The 17,901-nt window shown below is 48.7% G+C and overlaps 3 protein-coding genes across 3 annotated transcripts; 1 reads left to right on the forward strand and 2 right to left on the reverse strand.

Annotated features, from left to right (window-relative positions):
• The first annotated feature begins 9,212 nt into the window (after nt 1-9,212).
• On the forward strand, nt 9,213-11,608 carry EV420DRAFT_1753526 (uncharacterized protein). The gene is made up of 7 exons (XM_060480456.1): nt 9,213-9,444; nt 9,510-9,626; nt 9,719-9,752; nt 10,005-10,483; nt 10,680-10,747; nt 10,780-10,990; nt 11,048-11,608. Exons 1-7 carry the CDS (start codon nt 9,352-9,354, stop codon nt 11,147-11,149), a joined length of 1,104 nt encoding a protein of 367 aa, XP_060322563.1. The 5' UTR covers nt 9,213-9,351; the 3' UTR covers nt 11,150-11,608.
• A 105-nt stretch (nt 11,609-11,713) lies between these two features.
• Nucleotides 11,714-13,805, reverse strand: EV420DRAFT_200794 (uncharacterized protein). Its single transcript, XM_060481184.1, has 2 exons — nt 13,723-13,805; nt 11,714-13,676 (listed from the first exon to the last, which is right to left on the reverse strand). The coding sequence occupies exon 2, from the start codon at nt 13,569-13,571 to the stop codon at nt 11,781-11,783; it is 1,791 nt and encodes a 596-aa protein (XP_060322564.1). The 5' UTR covers nt 13,572-13,676; nt 13,723-13,805; the 3' UTR covers nt 11,714-11,780.
• Nucleotides 13,806-14,414: 609 nt separating this feature from the next.
• Nucleotides 14,415-17,756, reverse strand: EV420DRAFT_1487162 (uncharacterized protein; the record flags this gene model as incomplete). The annotated part of the gene is made up of 4 exons (XM_060470489.1): nt 14,415-17,171; nt 17,224-17,470; nt 17,509-17,685; nt 17,743-17,756. The coding sequence occupies 4 exons, from the start codon at nt 17,754-17,756 to the stop codon at nt 14,415-14,417; spliced, it is 3,195 nt and encodes a 1,064-aa protein (XP_060322565.1).
• Nucleotides 17,757-17,901: the final 145 nt, after the last annotated feature.

A 17,901-nucleotide genomic window follows, 5' to 3' on the forward strand; every position in this document is an offset into this window, starting at 1 on the left:
GCCCAGTCAACGTCCTTCCTCAAACCAGGTTCCCAACAACCACTTAACAACCCAACCGACATCGCCGAACACGAGAAACACCAAGAGAAAGTGAAGTCGGCAGTCGAATGGCTCAGACAGGATTGCGTTGACACCTCCGCGCGCGCTTCCAGACGAATGACGCTTGCGTCGGCGTCCGAGAAGTTGCGGCGGTCGGGGTTCGAGATGGGAGTATGCTTGTAATGACGGTATTCGAGGCGGACGTGAGTGCCTCGATATTTCACTAATTTAGGCTGATGACAACGGTAGAATCTCCAACACGTCGAAACTGCGATATATGATGCTAAATTCCCTTCCATCACGTCCAGGGGCAGAATACACAGACATTGAGAATGTCGCCGTCGACGTTAGTCATCGCTGCTACAGGAAAAGACTGAAGTAGCGCGCGTGTAGTGGTGCAAGCTCCGTCAGGCAAGCGAGCTCGATGTGAGGGTGCGCCAGGTCCCAATTTTCGTAACGTAATTCTTGGACGGCTTATCGGGCCGAATATCGATCAAAGTTCTCACAAGAATGTTGGATTTGCTGCAATCAATCTTTTTTCCATTCCACATTCAACTTGGGGTTCGTCCTAGCTGTGACCTATGTCAGACTCACTTGAGTCTCGAAGCGAATCCCTTGATGACATAGAGGCTTTGGAAGAGCTCCTTAGCTTTGTGCCTCCACCTCTCCGGCAGGACCCAGACTCAGACGTTCCTGCATCAGACTGGTCGCCCGTCACGTTCTTCGACAAACACTTGGACGATTCCCTCATTCTCAAACGAGTCAAAGTCCTTCCTCGTCTTATCTCCACCCTTTCTGAAGCCCTTGATGAGCATCTCTCATCGTTCGAGTCCCGAGGCAAACCATTCTACTCTCCCTACATATTCGTCAGACGAGATGTCTACAGTAAGACCGTCGTCACCACTGCGTCTGATATCTCTAATCGCTTCTGCGAGGGCGGATACCCCTTCATTCAAGCTGCATCTGTGCTTGCGTTCCATCCTGATCAACCCGAGTTAAAGAATGTCTATGAAATGTCAGGAAGATTGTCCGATAACCCACCGGATTTCCATTCAGAACAATACTCTCTACAACACTCTCTCGAAACAGGAGTCTATATGTCCTTGATGCTGGAGGCTTTAGACGATAGTCGAAGAGCCCTGCTTCTGTCCGTACAAAAAAGCCTCCCTGAGTTGGCAGTCTATGAGGCATTCGCACTCTCCGGCAGAACAGTCCTAGAAGAAATGTCAGGACTGTCGAGCCTTGATGTTTTTCCTTGGAAGAAAGCGGGGGGATCACGGCTTCGTCAGGTCTCTCATCAAGTGCCACCTCCCGACTCGGACGCGTCGAAGTACCTTTGGGAAACGGAACCATCTGATCACAGTGTGCAGATACAAGCTCCCTCCCTCCTTCGTCGTAGTGAGCGGCTGAAAAAGTCGGCTCGGGACGCTTCAATTTCCTCCAAGAAACCTGAGCGTCCTCGTATCCCGAAGCCTCCTCATAAAGTGGATGCTACTACACATTCAATAACTATACCCAAAAAAGCTACGAACCATACATATACGGCAAATGCTGCTGATTTTGTACAACGTGTAAGTATATTCATGTTTGGTGCAGTCGTACTCAGTGTTTGACTGCTATGTTTCAGGCCTGGGCGCATGCCGTTCACTTCGACTCGACCGTAATCATATTTGATTGCGGAAATTGTCTACGAATAGGGATTCGACACCGCAAAACCCAAACTTTGTATTTATCCGACCTGGTGGACGTTTACAGTCATAAAGACCCTGCATATGGCAAACTCTTGGTGGGGTTATATCTCGCAATTATACGCGATGCCCTGGATCGTGCTCCCTTACTTGATCTGTCGCTCACTGAGACAAACAAGCATTCAGCTCAAACTTCACGTAAACGTCGACGCGACAGAGACGAAGCGACGCCTGTCCGACGGTCTCGTCGTAAGCTTGGGTTACCAAGCGAAGAGGTCGGGCCAGAGGTAAGTTTTTGTTTTCCTATGTTGTCGGCTCGTTGGTGATCTAGAACATGTTAGATGATCCTCTCCGAATTGAGCACTCGCGACGTAGCTCTCTTATATCTTCAGGATGGGAAACTTAACTCTACGTTCCCATCATTTTTTAGTCGGGCTGAAAGCTCCAGTCGGAAGAGATCGTATCGGTATGATGAATGCTTGACTCTCGTGCTTCTGAAGAAGATAGGCCAAGGGGCAGTGGGGGAAGTTTATGAGGCATCTCTCGAAGTGGATTTCAGCGCTGGAAACATAGAACACTATCCTCACAAGGTGATAGTCAAGCTTGCTTTCTATGAGGAGCAGACAGAGAGACTCCGACATGAATACAGCATATACCGCTATCTCTCGACTGGGCCAAACCAAGTGAAGAATATTCCTCGCGCTTTTGGGTTTTTTGAAGACGTCGAATCGGAAGCAGGGGTACTCGTCTTGAGTCATGCTGGCGTAGCACTAGCGTACCGCTCCACTTCTCCAGGTGAAGGTGTCGAAGTCTCCGCTGAAGAAAGGTGCGGTACTTGAATATCACTGCGCTCCGTTCTAAATGGCACATCAGGAATATTTTCATGCAGATCCTGAAATCCATTCATACGGCAGGCGTTGCTCATGGTGACATCAGATCCTTGAACCTTCTTGAAGATAACAAGGGGGGATTTTTCATAGCGGATTTTGATAGGGCGAAGATACATGGGTCACGACGTCAGATGGCAGCGGAGGTAGAACGCCTGGGCTTTCTGCTAGATGGTGAGAATATAGACGACGATTCTGTAATCAGCTACCCTGCATCACCATGATCTGGCATTCTCTAGTCTAATTTAGGCCATACATTGTCCTCAAAAACCTCCAAATCTGCTCTAACCGCGCTTTGATATCGTCGCAGATTTTCCTGTACAACCAACCTGAGCTGAGCTATTGGAAGGACCCCAAACTTAGGCACAGTCGGCGTTCTTTTCCTTCCCTCTGTCTTCGAAGGCGCACCCGCTCTGTGCGGTACCAAGTCGGGCTTCATGACTCCCCAGTTCAGTTTTCGTGAGCGTTTGCCTAGCGTTCTCATTATATCGTCGTTGTAAGCTTCCTGCACTGCTGTGTATTTTCGAAAGTCCTTTCCGTTTTTCCAGTTAATTAGGTGGATCTTCCATCCACTTTTTTTGTTTTCCGGATCCTTCGTGATTAGGACATTTTCTGGAGCAAGGCTGCCATGCGTGACCATTTCTGAGTGCATTTTTCCTACTGCTTCCCGGACTTGTGAGCTGACAGTAAAAGCAATTATTCAGTGACGAGGCAGGGATCGCTGAGCAACTTACCAAATACCGGCAGGGATGCGACCTGCCCCGAATTTGATGGTAAGAGGGTCGCCACCATCGAGGAGCACAAGAGCCATTTTGCGGTCGCCCATGTACTGATATAGTCCAAACTCTTCCACTATTCCCAATTGCTTGATGATTCCTGTAATAGAAAGAAAATGGGTGTACATGTCGTATTCTTTACGCAGGTATGCCGTGCGGTCCTCGAACTGTGCGTACTTGAGGACGATGCCGCGTAGAACTGTCTCTCCATCGTCAAGATAGCAGGAGTAGGTAAGTGCAGACTTTGGGCATTGGTTCATGACGAATACTTCCATTTCATCGGCCAACGGATCGATGTAGTAGGCAGGCCAAGTCGGTTGTTTTCGGGTCATCCTCATACTACTCGCTGTGCCTAGACCATGGATATCTTGCTTCCAGGTGATCTTCAAGGATGGTGCCTCCCTCAGGCGTCTGAGAAGCTGCATTTCCTGATGTACAAGTGTGCCCTCATCAGTCTTTTATCCGCATGTACTGGGATAGTACGTACCGCAGGAGTGAAATCGAACTCCCACCGGATTGAATCCTTATTTTCGTCACTGTCTGCAAATGTTGTTGCATTTACTACTGCTCCTGAAGTCCTCGCAGATCTCGACGGTCTACCTCTCTTCGGCGACGTTTTTGGGACTTTGTCTTCGTATGCTTCGCTACGATCATACTTGAATGTGTAAAGCTCGGGGGACTGTTGCATCGCCTCCAGTTTCTCCGCCCTTTTTATGGCATCAAGGAGCGCGACTATATTGAGACCGGTATGAATCTTGAAATATCCCGGTGATTCTGGAGCTGGATTTCCTAGGTCCAAAAGTGGGGAGAGATAGAGACGTTGCAATTTGCGGTCTCGTATGCCAATATACTCCAGGCTCCCGCAGTTCAAAACCATGAACGTAGCGTCGACGTTGACTGCTTCGGCCCAGATCTAAGGCCACGCACGCCATCAGATTCGAAGAGATGGTGGAGAGAAAGGAGCAATACCTGTTGAATCACTTTTAAGGCTGTCAGATAATCTCCTTCGGTGAAAGGTAGAGCATCATTAGTGGTGCCAGGAACACTGTCCTCTTCCTCATCTTCAATGTCATCTCCGGCCTGTCTCTCGTCATCATCGTTCGAATGTCGGTTTCCGACGTCCAATTCTGGCCTGGCCCTCTTTTTGGACGATACGGATCCCTTGAATTTCCACCGCCTGGTATCAGGGACAGATGCTAGCAGAGAGCAGTCGATTTTTGACTTGTCAAACGAAAAGCTAAGGCCGGTTTTCTTTTTACCTCCGTTATCATCGTCGGGACTGTCCTCCAAGATATCACCGTCCACGCCCGTCTTGAACCCAGTAACCGAGAACTTGAATCGATTGTCTTTCTTGTGGCAAAACTGGCTTTTACAGGATTCATGCCTTGGGCAAGAAACCCAAGAGAACTCTGATCCTCTGATACGCTCAATGGCCAGCATGACACCCCTCTTTCCAGCGTTCATGCTTTTGTACTCCCAGAACAGAAAATCCCATCGATCCTGTTTGATGACAAGTTGGAGTTTGTCTTTGAGTGCCGTGGGAATATTGGTAGTTTCGATAGCGTCTTTGTTCAAAGAAAGATAGCCATCTGCTATAGCGCAAGTGGTGGACATTCTGGGTCTCTCGTTGTACTGGAAGATAGATGACCATGTCTTAGAGCCGGAAACAAGAGTGGAAGCGACCAAAGTGGAATACTGTTCCAAACGAGGGTAGGCGCTCTGCAGGTCAGCCTCGTGCCCAATAACCCAGGTCTGGGTGTGTCCGAGTACATCTGATATGCGGTCTGTATGCAAAGGGCTAGTCCTGGAAACGCGGGGCAGACTTTTGGTCCGCGAATTGGAAATGAAATCCTGGATTTTGGTGTCAACGACTTTAGATAGTTGATCGAGCATATCAGGGAAGTAGACAATGTCTTTGAGAATGAGTTGTGGATGAAGATGCATGTCATAGTGTGCAGGCCCCCGAGTATCTCGGCTACCTCTGAAGCCGGGGCGCTTCGTAAAGGTCGGTCGATGAGCGAAGAGATCTTTCAGGGCTAGAATAGCGAATGAGTCGTCTTTGAGAGAAGAGCGCTTTTAAACAACATTACCGTCATCGCCGCTCAACGCGGAACGATGTTTTGTACTGGTCGAGGAGGTAATGGGCGACATTGAGCGGGATGTAAGGATGGGTGTTTCGCCTGCGCGTTATGCCTCGTTGCAGCAATTCCCACAAGCTTTTTAAAGTACATAGAGAAAACACTCGCGAAATGTTCGTATCCACGTATACTCTGAGGAGGCTGTTGTTCTTCACAAAAACCTGATGCGAATCGTGTGATCAGCTGTCGTCAAAGCAAACAGTTCCTTACCTGTGGGAGAACTATTTCGATGCAACGGAGTCCAGAAACTTGCAGCGCCTCAAAGAAAACAACAGTCTCTATACCGGTAAGGGGAAGTGTTCAAAGCGCAAGTCGGCGGATCCGAGAAAAGAACAATGGGGTCGCTGGAGCAGAGGGATCAGGCCGTAGGTCCACGACGGTGAGAAGGGCCGTAAGACGTGGGATAGCAAGGGTCATGACGGCATTCAATTCATTCGCTTAGCGTGCGAAGCCTCGTCGTGATGATACCGGCGTCAAAGCTCATCATGACCTCGATAGATCATATGGGCGGAGCAACGGGTTGATGTTTAGAAGGCATTTCTGGCCCACGATTTGGACCGGTGTATGAAGAAGGGGTCAAAAAATCGCCGCGTGCTGGGTATTAAGGCACCTGAAATGTATACACGAGAATCCGTCCCTACGTGGTGTGATTAACGCGCAGCACAATGTAGTCAAGGCCTGCTGACAAGGCGTAAGTTCAAATAACGAAACAAAGCCAGTGACACTGCACGTAGCTGCAACGATGACCACAGCTCGGTGGCTGCAGGCTGCAGCAGCTTAGCGATTCCGGGTTGCACAATTGCTGAAGCTCAGGCATCACAAAACAAGTCACCTAAGACTCATTACAGGATAGAGACGGAACTAAAAGGAGAGAACGGTCAGTCCTACTCGAAAATATCTTCAACTCGACGCGATGGAAAAAGAAAAGATCAGTGATCGATCCGATCGGCCGATTCCTGTGCTTTGAAATTGATCAGGCTACCGGTGACTAGGCACTCTCCCTAAAGAAATACAAGGGACTCATATTACCGCCGGCGGATATGGGCGATCATTATCAGTTCGGTAATAAATCGATCTCCGTGGAATTTGTTTCTCAGAGTCTCGTGTTGGGCATGATCTGAACACGTTCGATTGTTCCGAGTCGAGTGAAGCTTGCATGAAGTGAACCGCAGAAGTACCGTGGGCTAACTGACGAGCTTTAGCCTTTAATGCTCTCGAACAAGTGTATCACTCGAACCATCAGTGAAACCCGAACTTGCAGTCACCAGGATACGTTCACTCGACGCAGGGACACATCACTTTCTCAGGCGTACCGGAATGGTAGATTGGGATCCGGCATAATGGGTCTTTTGTCTTCTCCGTTGTTATTGCACAGGATCAATTCTCGTTGAAGACTTCTCACTACGTATGAAATTTACGTTACACCCGTACAGCCAAGTATATGACCCACCGCCATCTCCAGGTTGCATCTTCGCCTTCAGCTATAACTCCATCTCCCCGCTTCACGAACATCTAGCACCAGGAAACTTACGCACGCTTCATCGAAGAAAGAAACGCTCTCATCCTTTGCATTCTGCTAGTCCAGCGTCTCTCCCATTTGAGCAAACCTCTTGTATGGTACTGACCGCACACCAGATACGTGTTTCGCCGGCCATCAGTGACTACGGACATGGAAGGAACAGATTAAAGTGTCGGAATGTGTAAGGAGAGAAGATGCTGGAACCTGGAGGGAGTAGATTGGAGTTGAGCTCCGTCACACGAGTTTCTTGTTTTCAATGAAAATGCATAACTTGATTGTCAGGAGCAGATCTAGCCTTCCCAGTACATCAAAACCTGGAGAGGCATGATCACTCGGGAGTCAATCAAGAACTCTGTCTGAAGAGGGATTGTAAGGACGGAGAGCGAGAGGAGGAATGTAGGTCGAGTGATGAAGTGACAAGGACTTGTGCTAGATGAGCGGGATGTGTAATACGGTCAAAGGTGGAAGGTAGAGACCGATGGACGTTGGAGGTATCGATTATGACGAGTATTTTGGCTGGAGAATGAGGGGATGTGTCCCGGTGCAGTTGAAAGCTAAGGGTTGCTGAGCCGCCGCAGCCATTTACGCGTTGGGCAGGGTAGCTTACATCGAGTGTTAACTTGTCCAAGTTGAGCGACGTTCGATTCAAATCCAAACAATGAGTTTAGGGCGTGCTACTTGGCGCAACGAGTTTATGGTGGGATGAACAGGAGGCGTGAGAAGGGCTGAGACGCCATACATTATACGAAAGGGTATTTCTGTGTGGTCGATGTTGCGTCTAATTCATGACGATGTCATGGATCGAGGATGGACGAGCTAGTACATGGTCAAGACTTTGCGCTCGGATGAAAAAGGAATACAAATTCGCCGTGCGGTGTCCTGCGTGATATTCTCAGTCAAGTGACAAGGAAAAGGAACAATGGACGGGGTGAGCTAACATATGCAGCTTTAAGGCATGGACCTCGGATTGGCTGACAGTGGCGCACTGCCACAACTAACGTATGCACCGTCCGTATCCCAGCTTCCCATCTCACAGAGGTGAACTCTTGGCGCCTCGTACGAGCCCATCGTAACAGCCATCGGGAGCTTAGCATACTCGCTCTCCTGCACGCCAAAACATTCCAGAACACCAGCCTGCTTAAGGATACCATCGTATTCGAACGGTAGAGGGCGTTTGGTCCTGGGTCTTCGATAGGTGCTGTTCATGAGAGTCATATGCAATTTGAGGGGACGTGTGTCAGTTATGAAGCCTTCTTTGCGGAAGAGCTCATTGATTTGGCTGAACAAAGGCATGGGTTGAGACGGGCCAATCCATAAGACATGGGCGCGACGGCGGGATTCCCTTCTGAGGACGTCAAGAGTGTCGAGGGTGACGGTCGGGGCTACGTCTGTGAGCGGAAGGAGAGTTGGTAGGCGGTGCAGGAGATCAAGTGCAATCGGAAGGGTCTCGGAAGTGAGATTCATAACGCCAAGCGTGAGGTGCACACGTTGAGGACCAGCAAGCAGCGTGGAGTCTGGTGTAGGAAGGTTGAGGGCGGCATGAAAATCGGCAACTCGGGCGCGGAGGGTCGGATGTGTTTGGCCGAGGGGAATTGACAGAACTGCAAAGGGTGAGTTGGGATTAGCGCGTAGACACATACACTCACAGTGCGTGGGTCGTGCCATCGTAGTTTGAGAAAGAGCCTCGGCTATCGTCCCGAAAAGCCGGTGAATCCTGACAACTTGCCCAAAATGCAAACTCTCTTCCGTTCGTATCTCCTTGTTCCGACACCGTGACCTCGTCATAAGGGCAGAAAAACCCTCAATTCTTCCCCTTTCAATACAAGTACCCTTTTCCCAATGTCGAACCTACGCCACAAATGCCCAGTCAACGTCTTCCCTCAAACCAGGTTCCCAACGACCACTCACCAATCCAACTGACATCGCCGAACACGAGAAATGCTGAAGTCGGCGGTCCAACGGCTTGGACGAGAGCAGCAAATTCCTGAATCTGCCCTTTGATAACACGAATAACCCTCACTGAACGACGAAATTATGCCAAAGAAGCGCAGTCAACGCCTTCCCCCGTCGTACGAGCGGCCAAAACCTCAATCCACCCCCTAACAGCCGGCATACCCCTCTCACAAACGAACTCAAGCCAAGAAAACCCAGTCTGTGTCTTCCCTAAAACCAGGCTTCCAGTGCCCACGAGTCACTTAAGTAACCGACGTCGCTGGGCGCGAAAAAGTCAGGACAAAATCAAGTCTGTAGTCGAATGACTGAGACTGAAGCACGTTGAACGCGCTTCTGGAACCCTACTGGCAAATGTCTGCCCAAGGTCACAAACTGGAAGAAGTAGTAACTACAGTCGAAGTTGGAGATGGTAGCATGTTTGCAGCGACGATATTCCAGGAGGACGTGAGTGTCTCTATGTTTCGTTGATTTTGGCTGATCACAATAGTAGAATCTCAAACACGTTGTAGCTGCCACATACGATGCCAAAATCCCTTCCATCATGCCCAAAGACAGGATACACGGACGTTGAGGATCCCTGCCCGAGCCCGACGCTGTCTGTTGCTACTGCAAGAAAGAAAGCGTGTGTACAATGCCTCGAACTCCATCAGACGAGCGTGAAGAAGAGCAAGTCCGAAAAGTGATCCGTTGAGCTCTAAGTGGTGCGTACTCTCCACAGCTCCTTCCTATCCGTATGCTGAGTTTCAAGACAGGTCCGTTGCCGAGATTGAGATCTTAGTGGACGCGAAGAAAGCGTTGGGGGTTTCCCGGTGACGTATAGTAGTGGTTATAACACCACTTTTGTGCCTCGTACTTACTCCGCCCATGTTACACGTCCACACCAACTCGTCAAGGTCATGGCCCTTTCCAAGCCCTAGCAGCCTTCTGGTCTATTCGCTCCGAATACCGACGTTGAACCACAAGCCCTGGAATTCCTCTTCAACTATTGGCTTCAAAACCGGCAGATTTTGAGGGTAGTGATGGGACTCGCAGTACTGCGCAATACGACATGCATCTGCATCCCCAACTTATTCTCAAGGACATCATATTTTTCCCCAATATGCTCGAGCATCTAGCTGATGTCGTCAACTCCAAGCTCTACCTTTCGACTGGGAACACCAGAAGCCTATCTCAGGTTCCGGATGGTCATGATCTGCATCGACGTCGTGTTCACGAAGTTTTGAATGCGACTTCAGGCTTCACAATAGGCCCCGAGGCTGACCTCCAGCGCGATTGCCGTAACCTACAGAAGCTTTCATCTCTCGTCGCCTCCACCCTAGTCGCCGATCTTGATCAATGGTCAAGCATCTTCCAGTACAGTGAAAAACCTATATTAGTGATGCCTTACGCTCTTGCAGGTGGATATCTCTTGCTTAATAAAGATATCATAGCAAAGGCCGGGCTTCCCAACGACCTTGACGGCGGTATTCGGCTTGTCATCGAGGTGGGCTTATCCGACTTCCTGTTCTGAGAGTTCAAAAGCATGAATGCAGGGAGCGGAAGAGTTATGCGGGCTATCAGCCATTTGGCCGACTCGAAGTTTCCTCGGGTTCGCTGCCCTACATCCCAGAGTTGTAATGGGCGGTTTTGCAAGAAACGAAATGACAGGTTCCAGTTCACCCTCACGGGACATAAAATAGGTGTGGATGAAGGAATCTTGGAACGCCAAAGGCGTCGAATCTGGTGTTTCCAACAGAAGCGCACTCAGGTTTGATACATCTAATATCGATTTCTTCGTAGCTTCTACGCCAAACATGAGCGGGCGGAAGTTCAAACGTGGTGGAAGAAAAAAACACGAAAAGCGACCAAGAAGAGATCAACATCGGATAACGGTCCTGGTGATGTTGAAGGAGGTGATACTAAAGACGAAGAAGGTGCTAAGGACGACTCTGCGCATAGGCTACCATGTAACGAGGGTGGCTTTACGAAGGCGTTGAAAATTATCCAACAGGTACCTGTGATTCTGCTTATTATTCTGTATTATCAGAGCTGATAAACAAGCTGTCAGCATTGGTTCAACATTTATGTTTTGAATGCTGGGAGTCGAGAGTGGCATACGGGATCGAAAATTACAACATCTCTACCTGTCGCCGCCGATAGATTTAGATGACCCGAGTAGTCTCCCAAAAGGCTGCTTCGAAATTCATGCTGGCCTACAGATTGCAGCACTCCGTGATGCAATCTAGCGTGCAAAGCGATTTAAAGCGCTTTCACACTTTTCCAAGATTTGCACATTCGAATATGGCTGCGGAGAACCATATCAAGACAGGACCCCAAACACTGCATCCTTAGCTTGAGCTATGATATGCGACTTTCTTTCCCCTCTCCTACGGGTCCACTTACCATGAAACTGTTTGTCAGACACTCAATTGATGTTATGATGCGGGTTTTTCATTAGCTTATCCATATCTAATTTCCCTCTTATCATAGCTCTTATCGGTATGATTCTGGTAACTATCACGCATATCACAATAGGTTGATTTTAGTGATGAGATGAAGTCATCGCGACTGAGTTCATCCTAGAGTTAGTCGAACTTACTATAAAAAGTGAAGGATATTACAAAGCGAGAATAATTTTCGTTACCTCTTACTGCGACGATCTGCTGAAGCAGTGATCTAAGCTGATTGTATGACAGGAGACTCCTCAGAAAGTACCAGACATGCGTAAATGCACAGCGCGCACTGCGGGCCAGTGTCAGTTCCTCCGAACTCCGAAATGATCAGATGTTTTTGCGTATATATCAAACGAGAATATGACGATCCTTTACAGCAATGCCCAATTCCTCCAGCCTCTTTACTTCCTCTGAGTCGGGCATTTCGAACACCGACACTTTCACAAATCTCTTCCCTGGCAGTCGTTTCCCGGCAACACAATATAGCGGCGATTGAATGGTGTGGTGAGAGGGAATGAGTAGCGTGTATGTGTCCTCGGGTATCGGATACCTGTGGGAGGCAGTGATGCCATTGAATACATATTCTATCCCAGCTGTGTCTTTAGCGATTAACTCTCCATGTCGGAATCCTTCCACCATGGCCAATCCTCGTACGTACACCTTTTCAATGCAAAATTCATCACAAAAGTCTTCATCCATCTCCTCATCCTGATAAACACTTAAAGGATGGAACCTATCCACTGGCAAAGGCTTTGCCATGACCTGGTCCCATGATGGTCTCCATTTTGTACCTGCATCCCCCGGTTCAGGATACGCGAGTAATTGTCCCCGATGCATGGCATGTATGGTATTCACCAGTGTTGTCCAAGCTTCCTCAAGTGACTCCGACTCATAGTATGTTGGTATGGTATGCGAGCGTAGAGGGTATATCAGTCCTGCAATTTTATCCACAGGATTGATCGACACTCGGTTCTGCATGCTTGCCAGCATGGCAAACAGATTAACACCGCGAACTCTGCTTTCCTCTTCAGTCTGCTCAGCATCCTGCAGGCCATCATTCATATACCCGGCAAGTGGCTTCTGAGAGTTGGTCAATTCGACCTCCAGCTGCTCAGTCTGCTCAGTATCCGTCGGGACATAACCAGCAACAACGTCATGATTGTTGACCTCTGGTAACGTCCATGCACAATGAAACCAGGAGCGATCACAGATGTCGAGGTGACGTCTCTTCAAAGACGTCCGATCGGAGACCTTCCCTAGCCCATTCAAATAGTGTACCACCACTTCAGACCATCGAAAGACGTTTCCGATAGTAGACCCATCAGAGATCCACTCTTCCTTGCGCAGATCTTCCCTCTTCCCGCCTTTCTGTCTCAAGCAGAGAGTATCCAGCCATACATACTCCGCGCCCAGATTGAGTAGCTCAATCCGGATAAAGTTTAGGTTCGTGTCCTTTGGTATCGGTACGGGCCATTCGCCTGCATTGATAGGAGTCGTCACGCTAACAAGGTCCTTCTCATCCTCCCAATCATGCTCAACTGCCCATGGCTCCTCCAGGATGAAGCAGTACAGCACTATGCGGTTGCTGTACAGATCCCAAACGCGCCGTGGCGGCATGGCAACTCGAATTTGATTATTAGTGGATACATGCTTTCGCGTTTCTTGGTCCTCCGCTTCAAGTTTGAGTTGGACAGCTTTGATGGTCATCAAGTCAGTAAACCATCCCGGGCGGAGGCGACTGTATGCAGTACCAAAATCGTAATTGGCTGAGATGCAGGATTGCAAAAGTGAGGATAAGGATGTGGTTAGCGTGTACGGTGTTCCAAGGAGGGTATTGAGACGATGGAGGACCTCGTCAGCCCCTAGGCTGGCGCAGGGAGTGTTTGCAAGAGAGTTAGATATGATCGGCTTTCGGCCAGAGTACTTCCGTTGCAATGGAACTTGAATGGCTTCTTTGCAACCTGCCTCCTTGAGCGCGCTGATCGAGTTTTCATGATATGTAGCCATTTTCCTGCTCTCATCACGTTTCCGCTTCTTGGATTGTTCTGCCTCAAGAATACTTCGCGTCAGATCCGGTTTTTCACTTGGTGATAGCTGGGAAACGATGTTGATATTATCGTGAGTGTCTGCGATCATCATGATCGCGACGTGTGCCTAACATAGTAGACAGAATGAGCATACAAGATGAAAGAGCACCGGATATACACTGCTATGGTAAGCCGGTATTTTGAGGGGGTCAAATACCTTTATGTTTTTAGCTCCGTATTTGACTTGCAAATAAAATACGAACCGTCTTTGTACGCCAAAACCTTCCTTCCAAATACGGATCCAAATACGCACCGTTTTTTAAGCGGAATTTGCCCCCGAAATCCTCTTAGGTAAATTTCATTCAAAAAACGGTCAGATTTTCGTTCAATATTAGGGAGGGTCAGAGTTGCAGATTATGGGTCGATTATAAGTCGATTATGGAATCGGCTGTGGACATCGATTATGGATCCGTAATCTTTTACATAAAGGGTTGCTGCCAAAGTAATACTAACGTATGGATTGACAGTTATTACAGTTTGACGTGTTCATACATGGGTGGTCAGAGTAAAAGTCGATTATGGCGCGGTTATGGGTCCATAATCGTGTTCATAATCGGTGCCATAATCGATCCATAATCGACAACTCTGACCCTCCCTATTTTCTCAGGTGGATTTGCAAGTCAAATACGGAGCTAAAAACACAAAGGTATTTGACCCCAAAAAATGCTGGCTTACCACAGCAGTGATACGTACAAGCAAGTCAGAAATCAGTTGGATGTATATGAAGACAAGATTTATTCGTCCGTTCCCCAAACTGCTGCTAGGCATCGCCTTGTTGTCATGTGATAGGACACCCTTTAAAGTTCCGTCAACGGTCAACTGTAATTGCACTCTTCGGTGTTTTGGGAAATCTCTGGATATTTCTAGGCCAAATTTTGGCGAAATTATGTTCATATCAAATGAGATAGTTCCTCGAGTTTGTATGGACACCCAGTTCCTTCAATCGCTTTCTTTCATCCTTATTAGGTATTCTGATTACCGACACCTTCTCAAACCGTCGCTTGGGTATCCTTCGACCAACTACCCAATATTCCATAGTCCGGCTTCCTATCGTTGTATATGGGCCTTCTGGTATTGGATGCTGATGCATGGCAACAACATTGAGTACATGGCTTGTCCCGGTGTGATCAATGACAATCATCCTTCCATATCGATCAGGTTTTGTCGGCTCTCCTAAAAACAGTCCCTCCACGTTAGCACTTTCAATGCAAAAACCATCGTGGTAGTCGCCAGTCTCCTCGATTCCCTTCTTATCATTTCGTATGACGAGTTCGCGCAGAGATACGCTGTCTGCTGACAGAAGTGTCATATCCATGATTTGTTTCCATGATGGTGCCCATTTTGAGTGTTTCAGACCTTCCTCTAATGTTGTTGTGTCGGTATTGGCATCGGTACGTGGCTCCAACTCTATGGAACGGCATTCAGGACACAAGAAGAATATTTCTCCCCTAAGCTCTTCCGCCATCGATTCCACCAGTATTTTCCAAGTGTCTTCGTCAGACCGGTTCACGTCATACGCTGGAATTACGAGGGATCGCAGTGGAAATGCCAGGCCTACGACCTTATCCGTGGGATGGACCGATGACCGAGTCTGCATGTGCCTACACCATTTAAAGATGCTGTTATCTTCAAGTGCGAGTTTCTTCAGTGCCACTAATTGCTCATGAAAGCTGCGGACTCTGTCTTTTTCGCCAACCGCTTGGGCATACGTTAGGGAGTCATCCGTGGTGCCAGCATAGATTCTATGCTGACTGATCTCCTGCAGTGTCCATGCACGCTTGAACCAACACCGACGACTTTCCACGTTGCCTGCAGTATCATCCAATAGCCTCCCTAGCCCACTAAAGTAGTACACCACCATCTTAGCCCAGCGATATACATATCCGATAGTGGGCACATCCAGCGGCCATTCCGAGTCCGTCCGCTGAGCCTCCCCATCCCCATCTTCTTGTCTCAAACAGAGAACATCCACCCACACATATTCTGCTCCCAGGTTCAGCATCTCAATTCGGATGAAGTTGAGGTCAGCATCCTTCGGAATGGGCACTGGCCATTCCTTCCTGTTGATAGGGGTACACACTTTGACGCGATCCTTCTCATCCATCCAGGCGTGTGAGATTGCCCATGGTGCTGTCTTTTTGGGGATGACCCACTGAGGCACCACCCGGTTACTATACAGATCCCAGACACGCCGTGGTGGCGTCTGTGCTTTGACAGTTCGACTATCCCTGACTGCATCTTTTCGCATTGTCTGGTCATCTTCCTCAAGGATGCGGAAGTCCTTTTCAATGGACATCAAGCTGGTGTACCATCTCGGGCGGATGTGACCATATGCTGTACCAAAGTCATACCCGTTTTTATTCCAGGACTCCAGGAGCAGAGAGAGGGGTGAGGACATCTCGTATGATGTACCAAGAGCGGTGTTGAGCTGATATAGGACTCCATCGATTCCCAGATCAGCGCAAAGGGTGTTCGCCAGAGAAGGCTGTATGACAGGGTTTCTGCCTCTGTATTCACGCTGCAATGGAATTTTAATCGATGATACGGGGATCCTGGTCTCGTCAGATGCAGAGATTCTGACTTCGCCGAGTCTTTGAACATGAGCGCGTTCGGGAGATTGCATTTCCCTCGGCTCATACTGTCCCGTATTATTGACAATGGTATCAGAGTAACCCGATGTGAGACCTTCCAAGGACTTCAACTGCCAGTGAAACCTTGTGAGTATCTCACTCTCATAGTTCCCTATGTCGTCTATTGGCTTTGCATGCAGCGGTCCATCTGGTGTATCCCCGGCAATGATCCTTTTAATCCCGACATCCTGCAGTGTCCATGCGCGCCTAAACCAGTTCCGATCATCGTCCATGTCGCACTCCTTCAAACTCAAAGGCCGGCCCAATCCACTCAAGTATATTACCACCCCGACACCATCATACACCCTTCCGATTGTGGGCACGTCCAGCCTCCACTCCTCCACACGTATTTCCTCCTTTGGCCCACCCATCTGTCTCAAACAAAGCACATCCAGCCACGTGTACTCGGCTCCCAGATTCAGCATCTCAATTCGGATGAGGTTGAGGCTGACATCCTTCGGGATGGGCACAGGCCATTCATATCCGTTGATAGGAGTCCACACATCATTGCGATCCTTCTCATCCATCCATCTATGCGATATTGGCTTTGGCCATTCCTCGGCGTACCACCATGGCACTACACGATTGCCGTACAAGTCCCAGACACGTCGAGGTGGCAACCGTGGATTGACGATCCGGTTTCCTACCAACGCTTTTTCCCGCCTCTCCCGGTCCTTCTTTTCATCTCTGCGTAGTTTATCTTTGATGGTGCTCCAGTCACTGGTGTACCATACCCTGCGGAGATGACAATATGCAGTGCCAAAATCGTAGTTGTTCGCGATGCAGTCTTCAAGAACGGAGGAAAGAGATGGAATATCAAGGGAATGTGACGTTCCGAGGGTGGTGTTGAGTTGATCCAAGATACCTTGGATGCCCAGGTCAGCGCAGGGAGTGTCAGCAAGGCAGGATGATATTATGGGCTTTTGACTGGTGTAAACCCGTTGCAATGGAACCTTGATGGATGATTCCGCTATGCCGGTCTCAGTGAAGGCCGAGATGGTGACTTGGGGGAGAACGATGTCCTGGAAATATGTTATCAATTTTGCCCTCTGTTTAACTTTCTAATCGACTTACCCCGGGCATTTTCACTGGTACGTGAAATTCATCAGAGTCAAAGAACCCGTCGCTACTATCTAGTATCGCTTCTTGCGACTCTGACTCTGAGGGTGGAATTGGATTGCGGTTCTGGTCAGATCTGGATGATCCATTGGGAAATGAATCCTTCGCAGCCGTAAAGCTGGAGCATAGGCCTTTCCAAATCAACTTGACGCGTCTCAAAAGAGATCTGCCTGCGATTGTGGATAGGGCTAAAATTGTCGGACTGAGCACTCGAAACAGAAGTAGATTTACTTTACGCACTATTTCCCATTTTCTCGGGAAACGGATACGCATACAAGGGAGTACAGAATGAGGAGCTGCTTGCGTGGAGGTATGCAGGTGTTGCAAGTCGCAGTTCGAATTCCCCAGGCCAATGCGAGCGTGCGAGCAAATAACGTGGTAGAAGCTAGATTGATCCGGGCCAGGAGAGCGTAGCGCCTACGCGGAAATCACAATTAAATACATCCTGTCGCTCCTCCGCAGCGATATACGTACAAGGCAGATTGCATATCATGATTGAATCAACGATGAATCACACTCCTGTGAATCCGCCGAGTTTGAAAGGAACATTAATGAATTCTGTGCTCAAAGTCTCGACACCAAGTCGTCTTATACACCGAGATACTACTGTAGCTCGATATATACCTTCACTCC

Source organism: Desarmillaria tabescens, assembly GCF_030435595.1.
Source record: "Desarmillaria tabescens strain CCBAS 213 chromosome Unknown EV420scaffold_113, whole genome shotgun sequence".
Lineage (NCBI taxonomy): Eukaryota > Fungi > Basidiomycota > Agaricomycetes > Agaricales > Physalacriaceae > Desarmillaria > Desarmillaria tabescens.